The sequence below is a fragment of the Sturnus vulgaris genome, chromosome 5, assembly GCF_052056855.1.
Source record: "Sturnus vulgaris isolate bStuVul1 chromosome 5, bStuVul1.hap1, whole genome shotgun sequence".
Lineage (NCBI taxonomy): Eukaryota > Metazoa > Chordata > Aves > Passeriformes > Sturnidae > Sturnus > Sturnus vulgaris.
This window is the reverse complement of record NC_142247.1, coordinates 73,474,483-73,490,090: the sequence shown is the minus strand read 5'-3', so window position 1 is coordinate 73,490,090 and position 15,608 is coordinate 73,474,483. Positions and strand designations below refer to the sequence as shown.

Genomic DNA, 15,608 nt, shown 5'->3' with positions numbered 1-15,608 from the left:
ATTTCTCCTTTTTTTTTTTTTCCATGGCTCATTCCTGCAGGAATTTCTCCTTTTTTTTTTTTTCCATGGCTCAGTTCCTGCAGGAATTTCTCCTTTTTATCTTTTCCATGGCTCATTCTTTCAGGAATTTCTCCTCCAGGGAATTCTCCTCCTCCTCCTTTCCCACCCCCAGGATCTACAGGGCTGTCCCACATTTTCCCTGTTTTTATTCTGCCTCCATTTTTGGCAGATTTCTCCTTAATTTTGTCATCCCAGAGGCACAAACTGATCCCCCTGGGATCTCACAATCCCTTGAGGGATGAAGGAGGGAAGGAGCAGATTGGGAATTGTCCCAAAATGTCATTTTTCCACCATTATTTTGGGCTCTTACCTGCAAATGCCATGATTTTCACTGTTTGGCCAGGCTCAATTTTGTGATTTAAAATCCTCTGCTGCTCATGGGTCAGTCTGACATCAGCCCTTCCACTAAAAAAAAAAACAAAAAAAAAAACAGGGAAAAAATTCCAATCAACAAATGGGAAAGGAATGAATCCTTTAAAATTCCCTAAGAGAAATCCTCCCACATAAAAACAAATTAACAGGGATTGATTGATCCCATCCAATTTTGGGAGCAACTCGGGAAAAGGGGAAAAGTATGGAATAAGAAAATACAGGAGATGAAATCAGAAATATCAGGATATATTTTTTTTAGGGAATATAGGAAAATATCACACACAAATAAAGGAAAATTTCTTTTTAAGGGATTAGGCCATGCTTTAAGAATGAATTTGGCACCTTAAGCTCATTAAAACCAGTTTTATCTCTGCTAGACCTCAGTGATGAAAGGGAATGGGATAAATTCATTCTCCAGATGAGGATAAAGAATTAAATGAGGAATTAAATCAATCCAGCAGCAAAAAAAGGAATCAAGCTTGGATCTGCAAAGGCCAGGGAGGTGTTTTAATTCCTGATTGATTGGGAGAGATGGGAATGTTCTCCTGGAGAAGGGAAGGAGCCAGGGAGAGCTTCCAGAACATTCCAGGGAATAAATTCCAGGAAAGCTGGAGAGGGACAAGGGACAGGACACAGGGAATAGGAAAAAGGGAGATTGGGATTTGGGGATTTTGGGAATTCCAGGCTGGGGAAGGACTGGAATGGAATTCCTGGAGAAGCTGGAGCTGCCTCATCCCTGGAAATGTCCCAGGCCAGGCTGGAGACCCAGATCCCCTGGGAATTTGGGGGGGGATTTGAAACTGAAAAATTGGAGAGAAAAAACTGGGAATGATCCAGGGAGAGCTTCCAGAACATTCCAGGGAATAAAGGGACTCCAAGGGACAGAGGGACAGGACACAGGGAATGGCTTCAGGTTGGGAAAGGGGAGATTTGGGAATTAGGAATTCCCAGAGAATCCCTGGAATGTCCCAGGAAATGTTGGAGCACCCTGGGACTGTGGGAGGTGTCCCTGGGTGATTCCAAAGCATTCCCAGACCCAGCAGTGAATTTTAACTCAGCAATTCCAATTTTTCACATTTAAAGCCCAAATCCTGATTTTCCTCTGGGAATTCATGGTAAGGTGGAGGTTGTGCAACATTCTCCACCTTTTTCCTGTTTTGGAATTATTTGTTCCCCATTCCATGGAATTCTCAGCATTTCCTCAGGGCATTACCTGGAAAACAAATTCACTCTTCCCTCTTCCACAGGCTGCACAATTCCAGAGGAATTTTCCATCAGAGACAAACAGTAAAAAATATTGTAGTGAATCCTGAAAAAAAAAAAAAAAAAGATAAAACAGGAATTACCACTGAGAAATCATTAATAACAAATGAAAACTCTGCAGCCACTTAAATATCTTGGATAATTAAAAAGAAAAAAAAAATCCTCAAGCTCTGCAGGAAATGATGAATAATTTAAAATGTTTTTTTTTTTTTTTTTAACTCTGATAATAATTCCTGGTGGTTTATCACTGCAAAGAGATTCTTTGGTTTTAATTGCCAACAATTGCTTTAAAATTAACCTGGTTTTGCCCACGGTGGTTTTCCCTTTTTTAGGGAAGTTTTGTTGCTTTTTTCCACCCCTCCAGGGCAGATTTTGTGTCTCTCAGCAGGATTTGGACCCTCAGAATCATTAATTACTGCAAACAGGCACCAGGCAATTCCTGCAGGACAAATTTCCTCCTTATTCCCAGGAGGAATTCCCATTTTTTCCTTGTGCAAGGAGATGGGAATTGTAAAATGCCTGGATTTGGAACCTGGATCCCAGCTCTTGCTGCTGACCAAGGCTTCATCCAGCAATTATCAATTATTAACATTCCAAACAAACTTCCCAAATTCCCTCAGGAAGGAGGGGATGAACCTTTCCCTGTCCCACAGGCTGGGTTACAACTCACAACCTCCAGAGCCACTGAATTCCTCATTTTTTAATTTATTATATTCATTTATTTTAATATTTTCTTTTTTTTTCTCTCCCCAGGATTTCCCTGTGTCCCTCATCCTTATCCTCACTGCAATCCTGAAGGATTCCCTGGTCAGATTTTTTTTTTTTTTTTTTGGGAATAAAAGGATCATGAGGAAAGGAGCTCCCAGGACTTGGAATGAAGTAAAATAAATCAGTTTTGAGGAGGTAATATAAACATTAAATTATCAAAGCTGAGCAGGAAGTTTCATTAAATCCTGCTTTTATTTTGGGAAAAATGGGAGGGTTTGTTTTTTTTTTTTTTTTGGAATATTGTATCCTGAAAGGAGTTACAGGATAAGGGGGAATGCCAGAGAGGAAGAAAAAAAGGGAGGGAGGGGAAAAAAAAAAAAAAAAGAGAGGGAAAAAAAAAAAAAAAAAGAGAGGAAGGACCAGAAAGGAATTCCCAAGTGCAGCTGGGAGGGAGGGAAAAGAGAGGGAAGAAGAAAAGAGAGGAGGGGGAAAGAGAAGAGGAGGAAAAAAAAAAAAAGAGGGAGAAGAAAAGACAAGAGGAGGGGAAGAAAGAGAAGAGGAGGGGAAAAAAGACAGGAAGAAAAGAGAGGGAAGGAAAAAATTGAGGAATAAAAAGAGAGGGAAGAAAAAGAAGAAAAAAGAGAGGGAAGGAAAGAGAAAAGGAGGGGAAAAAGAAGAGGAGGGGGAAAAAGGAAGAGAAGAGAGGGAAGGAAAGAGAAGAGAGGGGGTAAGAAAGAAGAGAAGAGGAGGGGAAAAAAGACAGGAAGAAAAGAGAGGGAAGGAAAAAATTGAGGAATAAAAAGAAAGGGAAGAAAATAGGAAAAAAGAGAGGGAAGGAAAAGAGAGAGGGAAGGAAAAGAGAAGAGAAGAGGAGGGGAAAAAAGACAAGAGGGGGGAAAAAGACAGGAAGAAAAGAGAGGGAAGGAAAAAACTGAGGAATAAAAAGAGAGGGAAGAAAATAAAGAAGAAAAAAAGAGAGGGAAGGAAAGAGAAAAGGAGGGGGAAAAAGAAGAGGAGGGGGGGAAGGAAAGAGAAGAGAGGGAAGGAAAGAAAAGAGAGGGAAGGAAAGAAAAGAGAGGGAAGGAAAAAATTGAGGAATAAAAAGAGAGGGGGAAGAAAGAGAAGAGGAGGGGAAAGAAAGAGAAGAGGAGGGGAAAGAAAGAGAAGAGGAGGGGAAAGAAAGAGAAGAGGAGGGGAAAGAAAGACAGGAAGAAAAGAGAGGGAAGGAAAAAATAGAGGAATAAAAAGAGAGGGAAGAAAATAAAGAAAAAAGAGAGGGAAGGGCACAAATGGGAGAGGGAAGGGCACAAATGGGAGAGGGAAGGGCACAAATGGGAGAGGGAAGGACACAAATGGGAGAGGGAAGGACACAAATGGGAGAGGGAAGGGCACAAATGGGAGAGGGAAGGACACGAATGGGAGAGGGAAGGACACAAAGAGGAAAAAGAAGAGGAAGGAAAGGAAGGGAAGTGAGCTGCAGCTGCCTCATGCCTGGAGCAGGCCGGGCTGCCAGGGGGGCTCAGGACCTGTTGGAGATGGGCAGGCTCCTGTCCCTCAGGGCCAGCAGCAGCGTGGCCATGCAGTGCAGCACCTCGGTGACATCCAGCACGGCCAGGGGGCTGCGGGGGCTGCACAAACAGCCCAGCAACCTCTGCACGTCCCCAATGCTGCCACACAGCAGCACCAGCACGGCCACCACGGCCCACATCTTCTCGGGCTGAAAGGGAGGAAAAGGACAAAAAAAAAAAAAAAGGAAAAAAAAAATATCCCGGAGGTTCAAAATCCTGCTGGGAGGTGGAGAAATTTCACGGGGAGCTGGGGAATCCTAAACCGGAATTCTCACAAATAACGGGTGGATTTGGGATGTGGGAGGGGCCTCGAGGAAGAGTTTTGGGATGGATTAGGGAGGTTTGGGATGTGGGAGTGGCCTCGAGGAAGAGTTTTGGGATGGGTGTGGGAGGTTTGGGATGTGGGAGGGAACTCACAAAACAGTTTTAGGATGTGTTAGGGAGGTTTGGGATGTGTTAGGGATCTCAAAGCAGAGTTCTGGGATGTGTTAGGGAGGTCTGGGATATGGGAAAAACCTCAAAGAAGAGTTTTAGGATGTGTCAGGGAGGTTTGGGATATGGGAGTGACCTCACACAAGAGTTTTGGGATGGGTTAGGGAGGTTTGGGATATGGGAGTGACCTCAAAGAAGAGTTTTGGGATGGGTGTGGGAGGTTTGGGATATGGGAGTGACCTCAAAGAAGAGTTTTGGGATGGGTGTGGGAGGTTTGGGATGTGTTAGTGAGGTTTGGGATATGGGAGTGACCTCACACAAGAGTTTTGGGACGTGTTAGGGATGTGTCCCATATTTGCACCCCATCCAGTTTTATCCATTCACATTTATGGGAATGACACGATGGATAATTTGGATCTCCCCCCAAAAAATTTTTCTTCCCCTGCAAGTGAGTTCCCAGGGGAATAGTGAGTGACTGGAGCACTGCTGCCTGCTCCCAAGTCATTTTTTGGGGGGATTTTGGGATCATTCCTGCAGCTAAAACAACTTCCAGTTGTTTTCCTCGATTCCAGATGAACCAAAATCCATAAAAACAACTCCAGGATTTTCCTCCAAATCCATCTGGTGACAAGAGGCACCACAAACACACCCAGAGGTTTGGGGACAGAATAAACAGAAATAAAAATAAAACTCACCCCAGGCTTGCTCTGTAAATCTGGGAATTTGTTGAGGACACAGAGCTGAGCCTTTGGGAAGAGGGGATGAGTTCCCAAAATCTGGAGAACCCCACTGGGATCCACATTGGGTCCTGTGGATGCCACAAACCTGGGCAGGAGGAAAAAAAAAAAAGCAAAACGAGGCATTGACTCTCCAAGGAAATTGTGGCTCCTCCAAAGTGTGACTGCTGAAAATTCCATCAATCCCTGCTGTGTTTTCCATGGAATTTCAATCCATGGATTTCCAGCCCATTCTTGGTCTAAAACCCACTCAGACAAGAATTCCCTTTTTTTTTTTTTGACACAAATAAATAATAAATAAATTCCTGTATCCAGCCCTTAAGCTGGAAATTGCTCCTTTATTGGAATTCCATGCCCAGGGAGGGTGGAACTGGATGATTTTAAGGTTCTTTCCAATCCAAAGAATTCCATGATTCCAGAGGCCAAAACCACTGTGCTCCAAACCCAATTCCAGCACACAGAATTCCAGGGATCTCAGCAAAGCACTTGTGGTTGTCAAGGATTTATTTCTACTGGGATTGGGTTTGGTGGGAGCTGTGGGGGATAAATCAGTGCAGACTCAGGAAAGTGGGAAGGAATTCCATGGGAATCAGGGAATGAAGAAGAATTTGGGATCAGAATTTGAGATTTTGGTGTCAGGCTGGTGCTGTACAAAGGGAAAAAATGGGAAAGAATTCCATGGAAATCAGGGAATTAAGAATTTAGGGAATTTAGGATTGTCCCAGCTCAGCCTGGTGCTGCACAAAGGGGAAAAACGGGAATGAATTCCATGGAAATCAGGGAATGAAGAAGAATTTGGGATTTTTTTTGAGCACCAGCTTGGCCTGGTGCTGCACAAAAAAAAAAAATTCATTGGAAATGGAATCATGGTCTCTACAACTTCTCACCAGGCAGGGCAGGAGAGAAATTCCAGCACTTTTCCATCTTCCCAGATTTCATCCTCTACCTGGACACTCCTTGGAATCATGGGATCAGTTTTGGGCTTGGGAATGGAGCTGGGAAGGGGCTGGAGAAAAAGGGGGATCAGGGGGGACCTTGTGGCTCTGCACAACTCCCTGAATTCTTGGAGAGATTTGGGATCTGGGAACAGGGACAGGAGGAGAGGGGAAGGTTTAAATTGGATTTTAGGGAAAATTTCTCCATGGAAGAGGTTGGGAGACATTGGAAGAGCTGCCCAGGGAGGTTTGGATCCCCCATTCCTGCAGGGATTTCCAAGCCCTGTGGATGTGGCACTTTGGGGACATGGGTGACCCTTCCATGTCTTGGAAGCCTTTCCCAACCTAAATAATTCCATGATTCCATGAGCTTGTGTCCAAACAGAATACAAAAAAAAAAAAGTTTTGTCTCATTTTTTAGCGTTTTTTTTTCCCCTATTAAAATCCCTTCTCCTCCTCCATTTCCCTGCACATCTCCCACTTGTTTAGAAGCCAAACCCAAAAATACCAAAGCAAGGAAAAGCTGAGGGTGCCCAGGTGCAAACTGGACTCACCTGACCAGCCCCAGCACACAGCCCTGGGGCTCCTGGGGGATGGAAAATCCCTGCAGGATCTGCTCAACTCTCTGCAGGGCACAGGCCTCCCTCCTCACATAACGGTGGTAGAGCTTTTTCCAAGGAATAAACTGGAGGGGGAAGCACAAAGGAATGGGTTTTTACCTCCTGGTATTCCAAAAAAATGGGATTACAGGGGGTAAAGGATAAGGCAGGGGGTTCCCAGAGTGCTGGGGTTCAAAAAGGAGATGGGTGGGAAGAGGAGATGGGGAGGGAGAGAGGGGAAAGAAAAAAAAATGAGAGGGGAAAAAAATGAGAGGGAAAAAAAAAATGAGAGGGAAAGGGGAAAAAAAGAGAGAGGGGAAAAAAAGAGAGAGGGGAAAAAAAAGAGAGAGGGGAAAAAAAAGAGAGAGGGGAAAAAAAAAGAGAGAGGGGAAAAAAAAAGAGAGAGGGGAAAAAAAAAGAGAGAGGGGAAAAAAAAGAGAGAGGGGAAAAAAAAGAGAGAGGGGAAAAAAAGAGAGAGGGGAAAAAAAAGAGAGAGGGGAAAAAAAAGAGAGAGGGGGGAAAAAAAATGAGAGACCAGTGGAAATTGGATTTTCTGGAATCATCCAGATTTTTTTTTCCAATGAATGGGAAGGAATGTTGCTCCAATATGGATTTTGGATACAGGGCAGCAACTTTAGAAGAAAACAAAAGAAAAAAAAAAAAAAAAGTTGGATTGTGGGAAGAATCATGGGGGATTTTGTGGGATCTTCCAGATATTTTTCTTTTCATGGATGGGAAGTAACATTTTTTTTTTTTTCCGTGGATGACTTCAATATGGATTTTGGATATAGGGCAACAACTTTTGGTCCAGAAGACAAAAAAAAAAAAAAGAAAAAAGGCAGGAGACCTAAAAATTGGTGGATTTTGGGAATAATCATAGGGGATTTTCTAGTATCATCCAGATTTCTTTTTTTTCTTCATGGATGGAAAGGAATTTTTTTTTTCCATGGATAACTTCAATATGGATTTTGGATATGGGGCAGTAACTTTTGGTCCAGAAGACCAAAAAAAAAAAAATAGAAAAAAAAAGGCAGGAGACCCCAAAATTGCTGGATTTAGGGAATAATCATGGGGGATTTTGTGAGATCATCCAGATTTTATTTTTTTTTTACATGGATGGGAAGGAACTTTTTTTTTTTTCCATGGATGACTTCAATATGGATTTTGGATATGGGGCAGCAACCTTTGGTCCAGAATACAAAAAGAAAAAAGGCAGGAGACCCCAAAATTTCTGGATTTAGGGAATAATGATGGGATTTAAAGGATCAAAGAACAGGCAGAGCATGGACGATCCCATGGGATAACCCCAGAGCATTCCTTACCTGTGGATCCCGAATTATTTCCCTCCAGTAATGACACACCAGGCTCAGGTTCTGGTACAGATCCAGCACTGGCAGGAAGGCAAAAATATTCCTGAGGATTTCAGCAGGAAGATCATCCATGGATCCCTGAGGAATCTCCCAGTTGCGAGTGCCCAGGAGGCCAAAGTGGGGATCTGGAAGAGGTTCCACTTCCAGCTCTTGCCATTCCTGCTTGATCTCACTCCTTTTGGGAATTTTCTCCTCAGTTTCTTCCCCCAAAAGCTTCTCTGGGTTGGGAATTGTGGAGGTTGTAGCAGCTGGAAAAATTCTTTTCCTGGAATGTTCTGGTACAAAGTGTTGGGAATGGAGGGAAAGGGAGGAGGTGGTGCCGAGGGAATGGTGAAATGCAGGGGGAAAAAAAGGATCCCGAGGTTGTTCTTCCTTCATGGCACAGCTCTGCAGCCCTGCAGGGCCCAGCTGGGGGGGCCTGGGCACCCCAAAGAAATCCAGAATGTTCCTCTGCTGGCCTGGGGGACACGGGGGGGGGAAAGGGGGAGTGAGTGCCATGGAAATCAGGGAATGGAAAAGAATTTGGGGAATGTGGGATTGTCCCAGTTCAGCCTGGGGCTGCACAAAGGGGAAATGTGGGAGTGAATTCCATGGAAATCAGGGAATGGAAAAGAATTTGGGGAATTTGGGGGATGTGGGATTGTCCCAGTTCAGCCTGGGGCTGCACAAAGGGGAAATGTGGGAGTGAATTCCATGGAAATCAGGGAATGGAAAAGAATTTGGGGAATTTGGGATTGTCCCAGTTCAGCCTGGGGCTGCACAAAGGGGAAATGTGGGAGTGAATTCCATGGAAATCAGGGAATGGAAAAGAATTTGGGGAATGTGGGATTGTCCCAGTTCAGCCTGGGGCTGCACAAAGGGGAAAAGGGGAAGTGAATTCCATGGAAATCAGGGAATGGAGAAAAGTGGGAAGGAATTCCATGGAAATCAGGGAATGGAGAAGAATATTTGGGATTGTCCCAGCTCGGCCTGGGGCTGCACAAAGGGGAAATGTGGGAGTGAATTCCATGGAAATCAGGGAATGAAGAAGAATTTGGGATCAGGATTTTGGGATTTTGGTGTCAGCCTGGTGCTGCACAAAGGGGAAAAATGGGAATGAGTTCCATGGAAATCAGGGAATGGAAAAGAATTTGGGGAATTTGGGGGATGTGGGATTGTCCCAGTTCAGCCTGGGGCTGCACAAAGGGGAAAAGGGGAAGTGAATTCCATGGAAATCAGGGAATGGAGAAAAGTGGGAAGGAATTCCATGGAAATCAGGGAATGGAGAAAAGTGGGAAGGAATTCCATGGAAATCAGGGAATGAGGAAGAATTTGGGATCAGAATTTGAGATTTTGGGATTTTGGTGTCAGGCTGGTGCTGCACAAAGGGGAAAAATGGGAGTGAATTCCATGGAAATCAGGCAATGAAGAAGAATTTGGGAGCAGAATTTTGGATTTTGGAATAAAAATAAGAAAAAAAGACTAAGAAAGAAAATAAAAAAATAGAAATGAAATGGAAGTATGATCTAAAATAAATATGAATTAATACAATTAAAATAAAATAAAAATTAATAAAAATGAAAATAAAATGAAAATAAAATTAAAGTAAAATGAAATTGACAAATGAAACTAAAATAAAATGGAACTATAATAAAATTAAAATGAAACTAAAATAAAAATTAAATGAAAATAAAAGGAAAAAATGAGACTGAAGTAAAACGAAACTAAACTAAAATGGAAATGATAATAAAAATGAAATGAAAATAAAATGAAAATAAAATGAAAATATGAGACTAAAATAAAATGAAACTAAACTAAAATGAAAATTATATTAAAATAAAAATGAAAATAAAGTGAAATGAAAATAAAAACGAAATGAAAATAAAAACGAAATGAAAATAAAAACGAAATGAAAATAAAAACGAAATGAAAATAAAAACGAAATGAAAATAAAAATGAAATGAAAATAAAAACGAAATGAAAATAAAATAAAAATAAAAAATAAAACTGAACTAAAATGAAAATAAAATGAAAAAAAAGAAAAAAAAAGAAAAAAATGAAAAAAGATGAAAAAACGGAAAAAATGAAAAAAAATGAAAAAAAATTTAAAAATTTAAAAAAAGAAAAAAATGAAAAAAGAAAAAAAGAAAATAAAAGAAAACCAAAATGAAAAAAATGAAATTAAAATAAAACGAAACTAAAATAAAATTCGTATGAAAAAATAAAATGGAACATCAAAATAAAACGAAAAGAAAATAAAAAAAAACGAGCTGAAAGAAAAGCGAGAGTGAATTCCCAGAGTCACCTGCGGGCCGGGCGCGTGTGCTGCGGGCGGGATGAAGGCTCTGCCCTCCTCTTCCTCCTCCTCCTCTTCCTCCTCCTCCTCTTCCTCCTCCTCCTCCTCCTCCTCCTCCTCCTCCCAGCGGTTGCCGCAGGGGCGCGGAGCCCTCGGGGCTCTCGGCCAGGGCTCGGCACTCGGGGGCCGCCAGGCGCCTCCTGCGGCAGCGCCGCATGCCTGGCACGGAAAGAAAAGTCACATTGAGCCTCGGAAATTAAAATGGAATTAAAAAAAATAAAATTCAAACAGTGCTGAAAGCACGCGGGGCAAGGAGAAACTAAATTCACATTTGCATCCCCCCCCAAAAAATTAAAATATTATTGAAAAAAACCCCAAATCCAAACAGCGCCACTCAAGGCGCCGGCACCAAATTGGGTTTTTCCAGCCGAATGTGGAGGGTTTGGGGTTTAGGATTTTCACTAAGGGGTTTTTTAATATTTATATTAGATTTGTTATATATATTATGCATATTTCCAAAATATATGTTATATATGAGACATATTTCTATAATATATATAGTATATTATACAATATATATTATATATAATATATATTATATGTATTATACATATTATACATATTTATGTAATATATTATATATGTTATATATATTTATATCATATATTGTCTATTACATAGACAATATATTTTAAATATATTACAATTTACATAATAAAAATATATACAATATAGATAATACAATACAGATAATACAATATAGATAATACAATATAGATAATACAATATAGATAATACAATATAGATAATATAATATAGATAATACAATATAGATAATACAATATAGATAATATATATAATATGTAATTTGCAAAATAAATTTGCACAATAAAATATATATAATATACATTAATAGACATAAAATATAGACAGGAAATGTATGTATTATGTATAGCTACATGTAAATAATGTATATTAAATACTATATATTTTCTATAGAAATATATTAAAAATAGAAAATTATATATATAATATACATTAGGCGAATTATATATTTTTATATACTATATTAGATATAATATTATATATTATTATATATTATACTATTCTATATTAAATACTATACTATATATTGTAAAAGATATAATTTATATAATGAATTTGTACAACATATATAAAATATAATAATTGATGTAATATATATTATGCTACATATAATACAATGAAATGAAATATATTTATTATATAAAACATTATATACTGATCTACAATATAAAATGCATAATATATAAAAATTGTATTTGTACATATATAATATATATAAAATATTGTATATTAAACCTACAACTCAAATATATTTAAAAATATTAAAAATACGTGCAATACATGCATTTATATGTATTTACAATTCTAAATTGATTTTGAGTAAATAGAAATAATTTAATTCATTATATAATTACAATAATGTATATATATCTATGCATACACATTTTATAATCCCTTTTAATCCTTTATAGATATCATATAATCTGTCAGCTTTTATATATCTTATATAAAGAGTAATAAAATTAATATATTATTACATTTTAACTTATATAGATCTTTTATCTTAGACCTTTACATAGCATTAAAATAGAAACTATATCATGTTAAATGTTTTTATTTATGTAACTGGCTCAGATAACGGTATAAAATAATTATGTAAATTCAATATATTTGTGGAATTCCTTATCTAAATGATAAGATAAAAATCAAGGCACCATCAAGGAGAAGAATTTCCTACAAGTCTCCAGTCAAGCGTCAAAACAACAACACAGAGAGAGAAGAAAATTAAAAAATAATTCATATAATTAAAAAAATAAAATGAATTTAATCCACAGGACAACACGCAGACAAACCAAAGGTCAAAACCAAGCAAAAGAATTCCCAGAAAATAGAAAATTACCAAATATTTAAATATCTAGAATTCTCATTAACTTGCATTTAAATTATGCGCTAAAATAAGTATAAAAGAATTATTTCAAGTACCCTAGTGCTGGATATTGTCCCTTTTATCCCTTTTTAAACTTTGAAAACATTTTTTTTTAAAATCCAGGATAATCTATTAGAAAGGAAATTAAACCCATATGCAATTACGAAGCAGCACGAAATTATCCCGGGAATGATTCCAATCAAATAATCAAACCTTACTTGGAATAGGCACAAACTCCTCTCTTCTGGCCAGGAAAAAAAAAACGAAAAAAAACACCAAAAAATCCACAAAATTCAATTTTTTTTTTTCCACAAAAAAAAAAGTTCAGGGAAGAACCCAAAAATGGCCGAACGCTCCCTCCTGCCTGCATCAGCACTTTCACTTTCGTTTCTTTTCATTAATTTTTAGTTATTTTTATTGCACTTTAACAGATTTGCAGCCACAATTTAAAAAAAAAAAAAATCCTCCGGGATTTCCAGAAAATATGGAAAATAAGGTAAATAAAAGAAAAAAAAAAAAAACAAAATATAGATTTGTGGTTTTGGCATTGCTGGATTTGATAATCTGAATTATTTTTTTCCTAAATTATCCCGGGATTCTATAAAAAAAAATGGAATTTCTCGCTCAGGCTTCACGTGTATCCCAATTTTTAAATTTTTTTTTCCTGTTTTCCCAAAATTTCCCATTGTTTGTGGCTTCCATGCCATGAAGAATTTCAGGCAGGAAATGAAATTCCAGTTGGGAAAAGATCAGAGCATGGGGGAAACTCCAGAGGGACCAGAAATATTTGGGAAAAAAGAAATATTTGGGGGGAAAAAAAGGGAATATTCGGGGGGAAAAAAAGGGAATATTTAGGGAAAGATGGGAATATTTGGGGAGAAAGAAAGGAATATTTGGGAAAAGGGAATACTTGGGAAAAGGAATATTTAGGAAAAGGGAATATTTTTATTTGGAAGAAAGAAGGAAATATTGGGGAAAAGGGGATATTTGGGGAAAACAAGGGATATTTTTATTTGGAAGAAAGGAATATTTGGGATAAAGAAGGAAATGTTTGGGGGAAAGGAGGGAATATTTGGGAAAGAGGAAGGAATATTTGGGGGAAAGGAAATATTTGAGAAAAAGGAATATTTGAGAAAAAGTTTTAGCTGTTCCCTATTTTCTTTTCCAAATCCCATCTCATGGGGACACCGCCCTCATTTCCAAACCCCCAATTCCAAGAATTCCTTCATTGCCAAGGAATTCCCTTTTTAACCCTTTCTCAGCCACTCCCCCACCCCATATCCCTTTACCAAACCCTTTAATTTCAAGGATTCTCCAAATTATTCCGAATTATTCCAAGGGTTCCTTCACGCCCAAGGAGCCGCCATTCCCAAGGCGCCCTCAGTGCCAATCCCAAGGAATTCTTTCATTCCTGAGGGGCCCCTCAACACCAAGAAATTCCTTTTTTAACTCCTGTTCACTCCCCCATCCTATTAACAAGGGTCCCCGAATTCCCAATCCTCCAATTCCAAGAATTCCCTCAAATTCCAAGGGTCCCCTCACGCTCAAGGAGCCGCCATTTTCAAAGGCGCTTTCAATACCAATCCCAAGGAATTCCCTCACTCCCGAGGGGCCCCTCAACACCAAGGAATTCCTTTTTTTAATCCCTGTTCACTCCCCCATCCTATTAACAAGGGTCCCCAAATTCCCAATCCTACAATTCCAAAAATTCCCTCAAATTCCAAGGGTCCCCTCACGCTCAAGGAGCCGCCATTTTCAAAGGCGCCCTCAACGCCAAAGGTGCTGCGCAGTGACAAAACCCCCTTGGATATCAATGCCCCCCACTGCCATGGCACCCCTGAGGGCAAATCCCTCATTTCCAAGGATTCCCTCATTCCCAAAGGCCTCCATATTCCCAAAAAATCCCCCATTTCCATAGAAATCCCTCCCCTGCCCCCCCCTATTCCCCCCCGTTGCCCAGAAATGGTCTCGCCGTCCCCCCCAGCCTCACCCGCTCCCGGCGCTCGCGGCCCCGCGCTCTCCGCCGGCCCCGCCCCCTTCCACACCGACCAATCAGAAGCCGGCGCCGTCTCCAGCGTTCTCTAATAGCGCAGCACTTCCGGGTTGGGCGGAGTATGTTTGCCAGCCCCTTGTGATGACGTCACGCGCACAGCGTGTGACGTCACGAGGGCTCCGCGGCGCGCGGGTGTGTTGGAAAAACCGGGAATTTTTCCGCGGGAATCCCGAGGTTTGGGATGAGCTGGGGTGGGAATATTGGGATGGGACGGGGGGGGGGGAGGAATCCCCGGGCTGCGGGAACGACCCCTTCCAGGGAGCCCCGAAGGAAACGGGAATTTCTGTTTTTTTCCTGAGAGAAAAGCGAATTTCTGCTTTTTTACTGAGGGAAAAGGCGAATTTCCCGTTCATTTGGGAGGAAAAAAGGAATTTCTGCTTTTGCTGGAGGAGGAGTTGATGTCTGGCTGTCCGCAGGAAAAAGGAAATTATTCATTTTCCAGAGGGAAAAGGGAATTTCAGGTTTTCCCGAGTGAGAAGGAAAAATTATGGATTTCTAGCTGGTTTCTGGTTTTCCTAAGAGGAACAAGAATTTTCGAGTTTTCCCAAGAGAATGAGAAACGTGTTACCAGAGGGAGAGGCTGGTTTCTGATTTTCCTGAGGGAAAACAGCAATTCCTGTTTTTCCTGAGGGAGAAACCAATTTCTGGTTTTCCCTATGAAAAAACAAAATTCTGTTTTTCCTGATGGAGTGGCTGATTCCTTGTTTTGCTGAAGGAAAAGGGAATTTCTGTTTTTCCTAAGGGGAAGATCAGACCCTGGATTTCCTAAGGAAAAATGGAATTTTTGCTTTTATTGGGGGGGGGGGTGGCTGCTTCCTAAATTTCTGAGGGAGAGGAAAATTCCTAGTTTTCCTGAAGGAGAGGCCAGAATCCTGTTTTCTAAAGGAATATTTTTAATTATCCTGAGAGACAAGGAAATTCCTGCTCATCCTGAGGGAGAGGCCAGTTCGTGGATATCCTGAGGGAAAAATTCCCATTTTTCTGGAACTAGACACTAAGTTTTACTTCTCCTGAGGGAAAGCCGATAGGCCTAGGAGGGAAACCTGGCTGTGCCATGGGATTTGTGGATTTTCTGAGGGAAAAAAATCCTGTTTTTCTGGAACTAGATACCAGGCTTTGCTTTTCCTGAGGGAAAATCAGCAGCTCCTGAGGCTGGTCCGGGAGGGAAACCCAGATCTCCTATGGGATTTGTGGATTTCCTGAGGGAAAAATTCCCATTTTTCTGGAAGCAGACACCAGGCTTTCATTCTCCTGAAAGAAAACC

At 40.2% G+C, this 15,608-nt stretch overlaps 2 protein-coding genes across 6 annotated transcripts in view; one reads left to right on the top strand and one right to left on the bottom strand.

Annotated features, from left to right (window-relative positions):
- FBH1 (F-box DNA helicase 1) overlaps window positions 1-14,305 on the bottom strand; it is a 31,604-nt gene extending 17,299 nt beyond the window's left edge. The window contains exons 1-8 of the mRNA XM_088166070.1: window positions 14,282-14,305; window positions 10,329-10,538; window positions 7,997-8,502; window positions 6,630-6,760; window positions 5,099-5,228; window positions 3,930-4,120; window positions 1,646-1,741; window positions 371-465 (exon numbers count right to left, since the gene is read on the bottom strand). Coding sequence (XP_088022196.1) covers window positions 371-465; window positions 1,646-1,741; window positions 3,930-4,120; window positions 5,099-5,228; window positions 6,630-6,760; window positions 7,997-8,502; window positions 10,329-10,536 — 1,357 coding nt within the window. The 5' untranslated portion in view covers window positions 10,537-10,538; window positions 14,282-14,305. The remainder of the gene's footprint in view (window positions 1-370; window positions 466-1,645; window positions 1,742-3,929; window positions 4,121-5,098; window positions 5,229-6,629; window positions 6,761-7,996; window positions 8,503-10,328; window positions 10,539-14,281) is intronic.
- Window positions 14,306-14,421: 116 nt separating this feature from the next.
- ANKRD16 (ankyrin repeat domain 16) overlaps window positions 14,422-15,608 on the top strand; it is a 13,108-nt gene continuing 11,921 nt past the window's right edge. For 3 of the 5 annotated variants that reach the window (XR_015804147.1, XM_088166074.1, XM_088166073.1), the window contains exon 1: window positions 14,427-14,518. The gene's annotated coding sequence lies outside the window, so the exon portion shown is untranslated. Of the gene's footprint in view, window positions 14,519-15,608 lie in introns of all 5 variants that reach the window. The other 2 variants (XM_088166071.1, XM_088166072.1) reach the window with 2 other exon arrangements.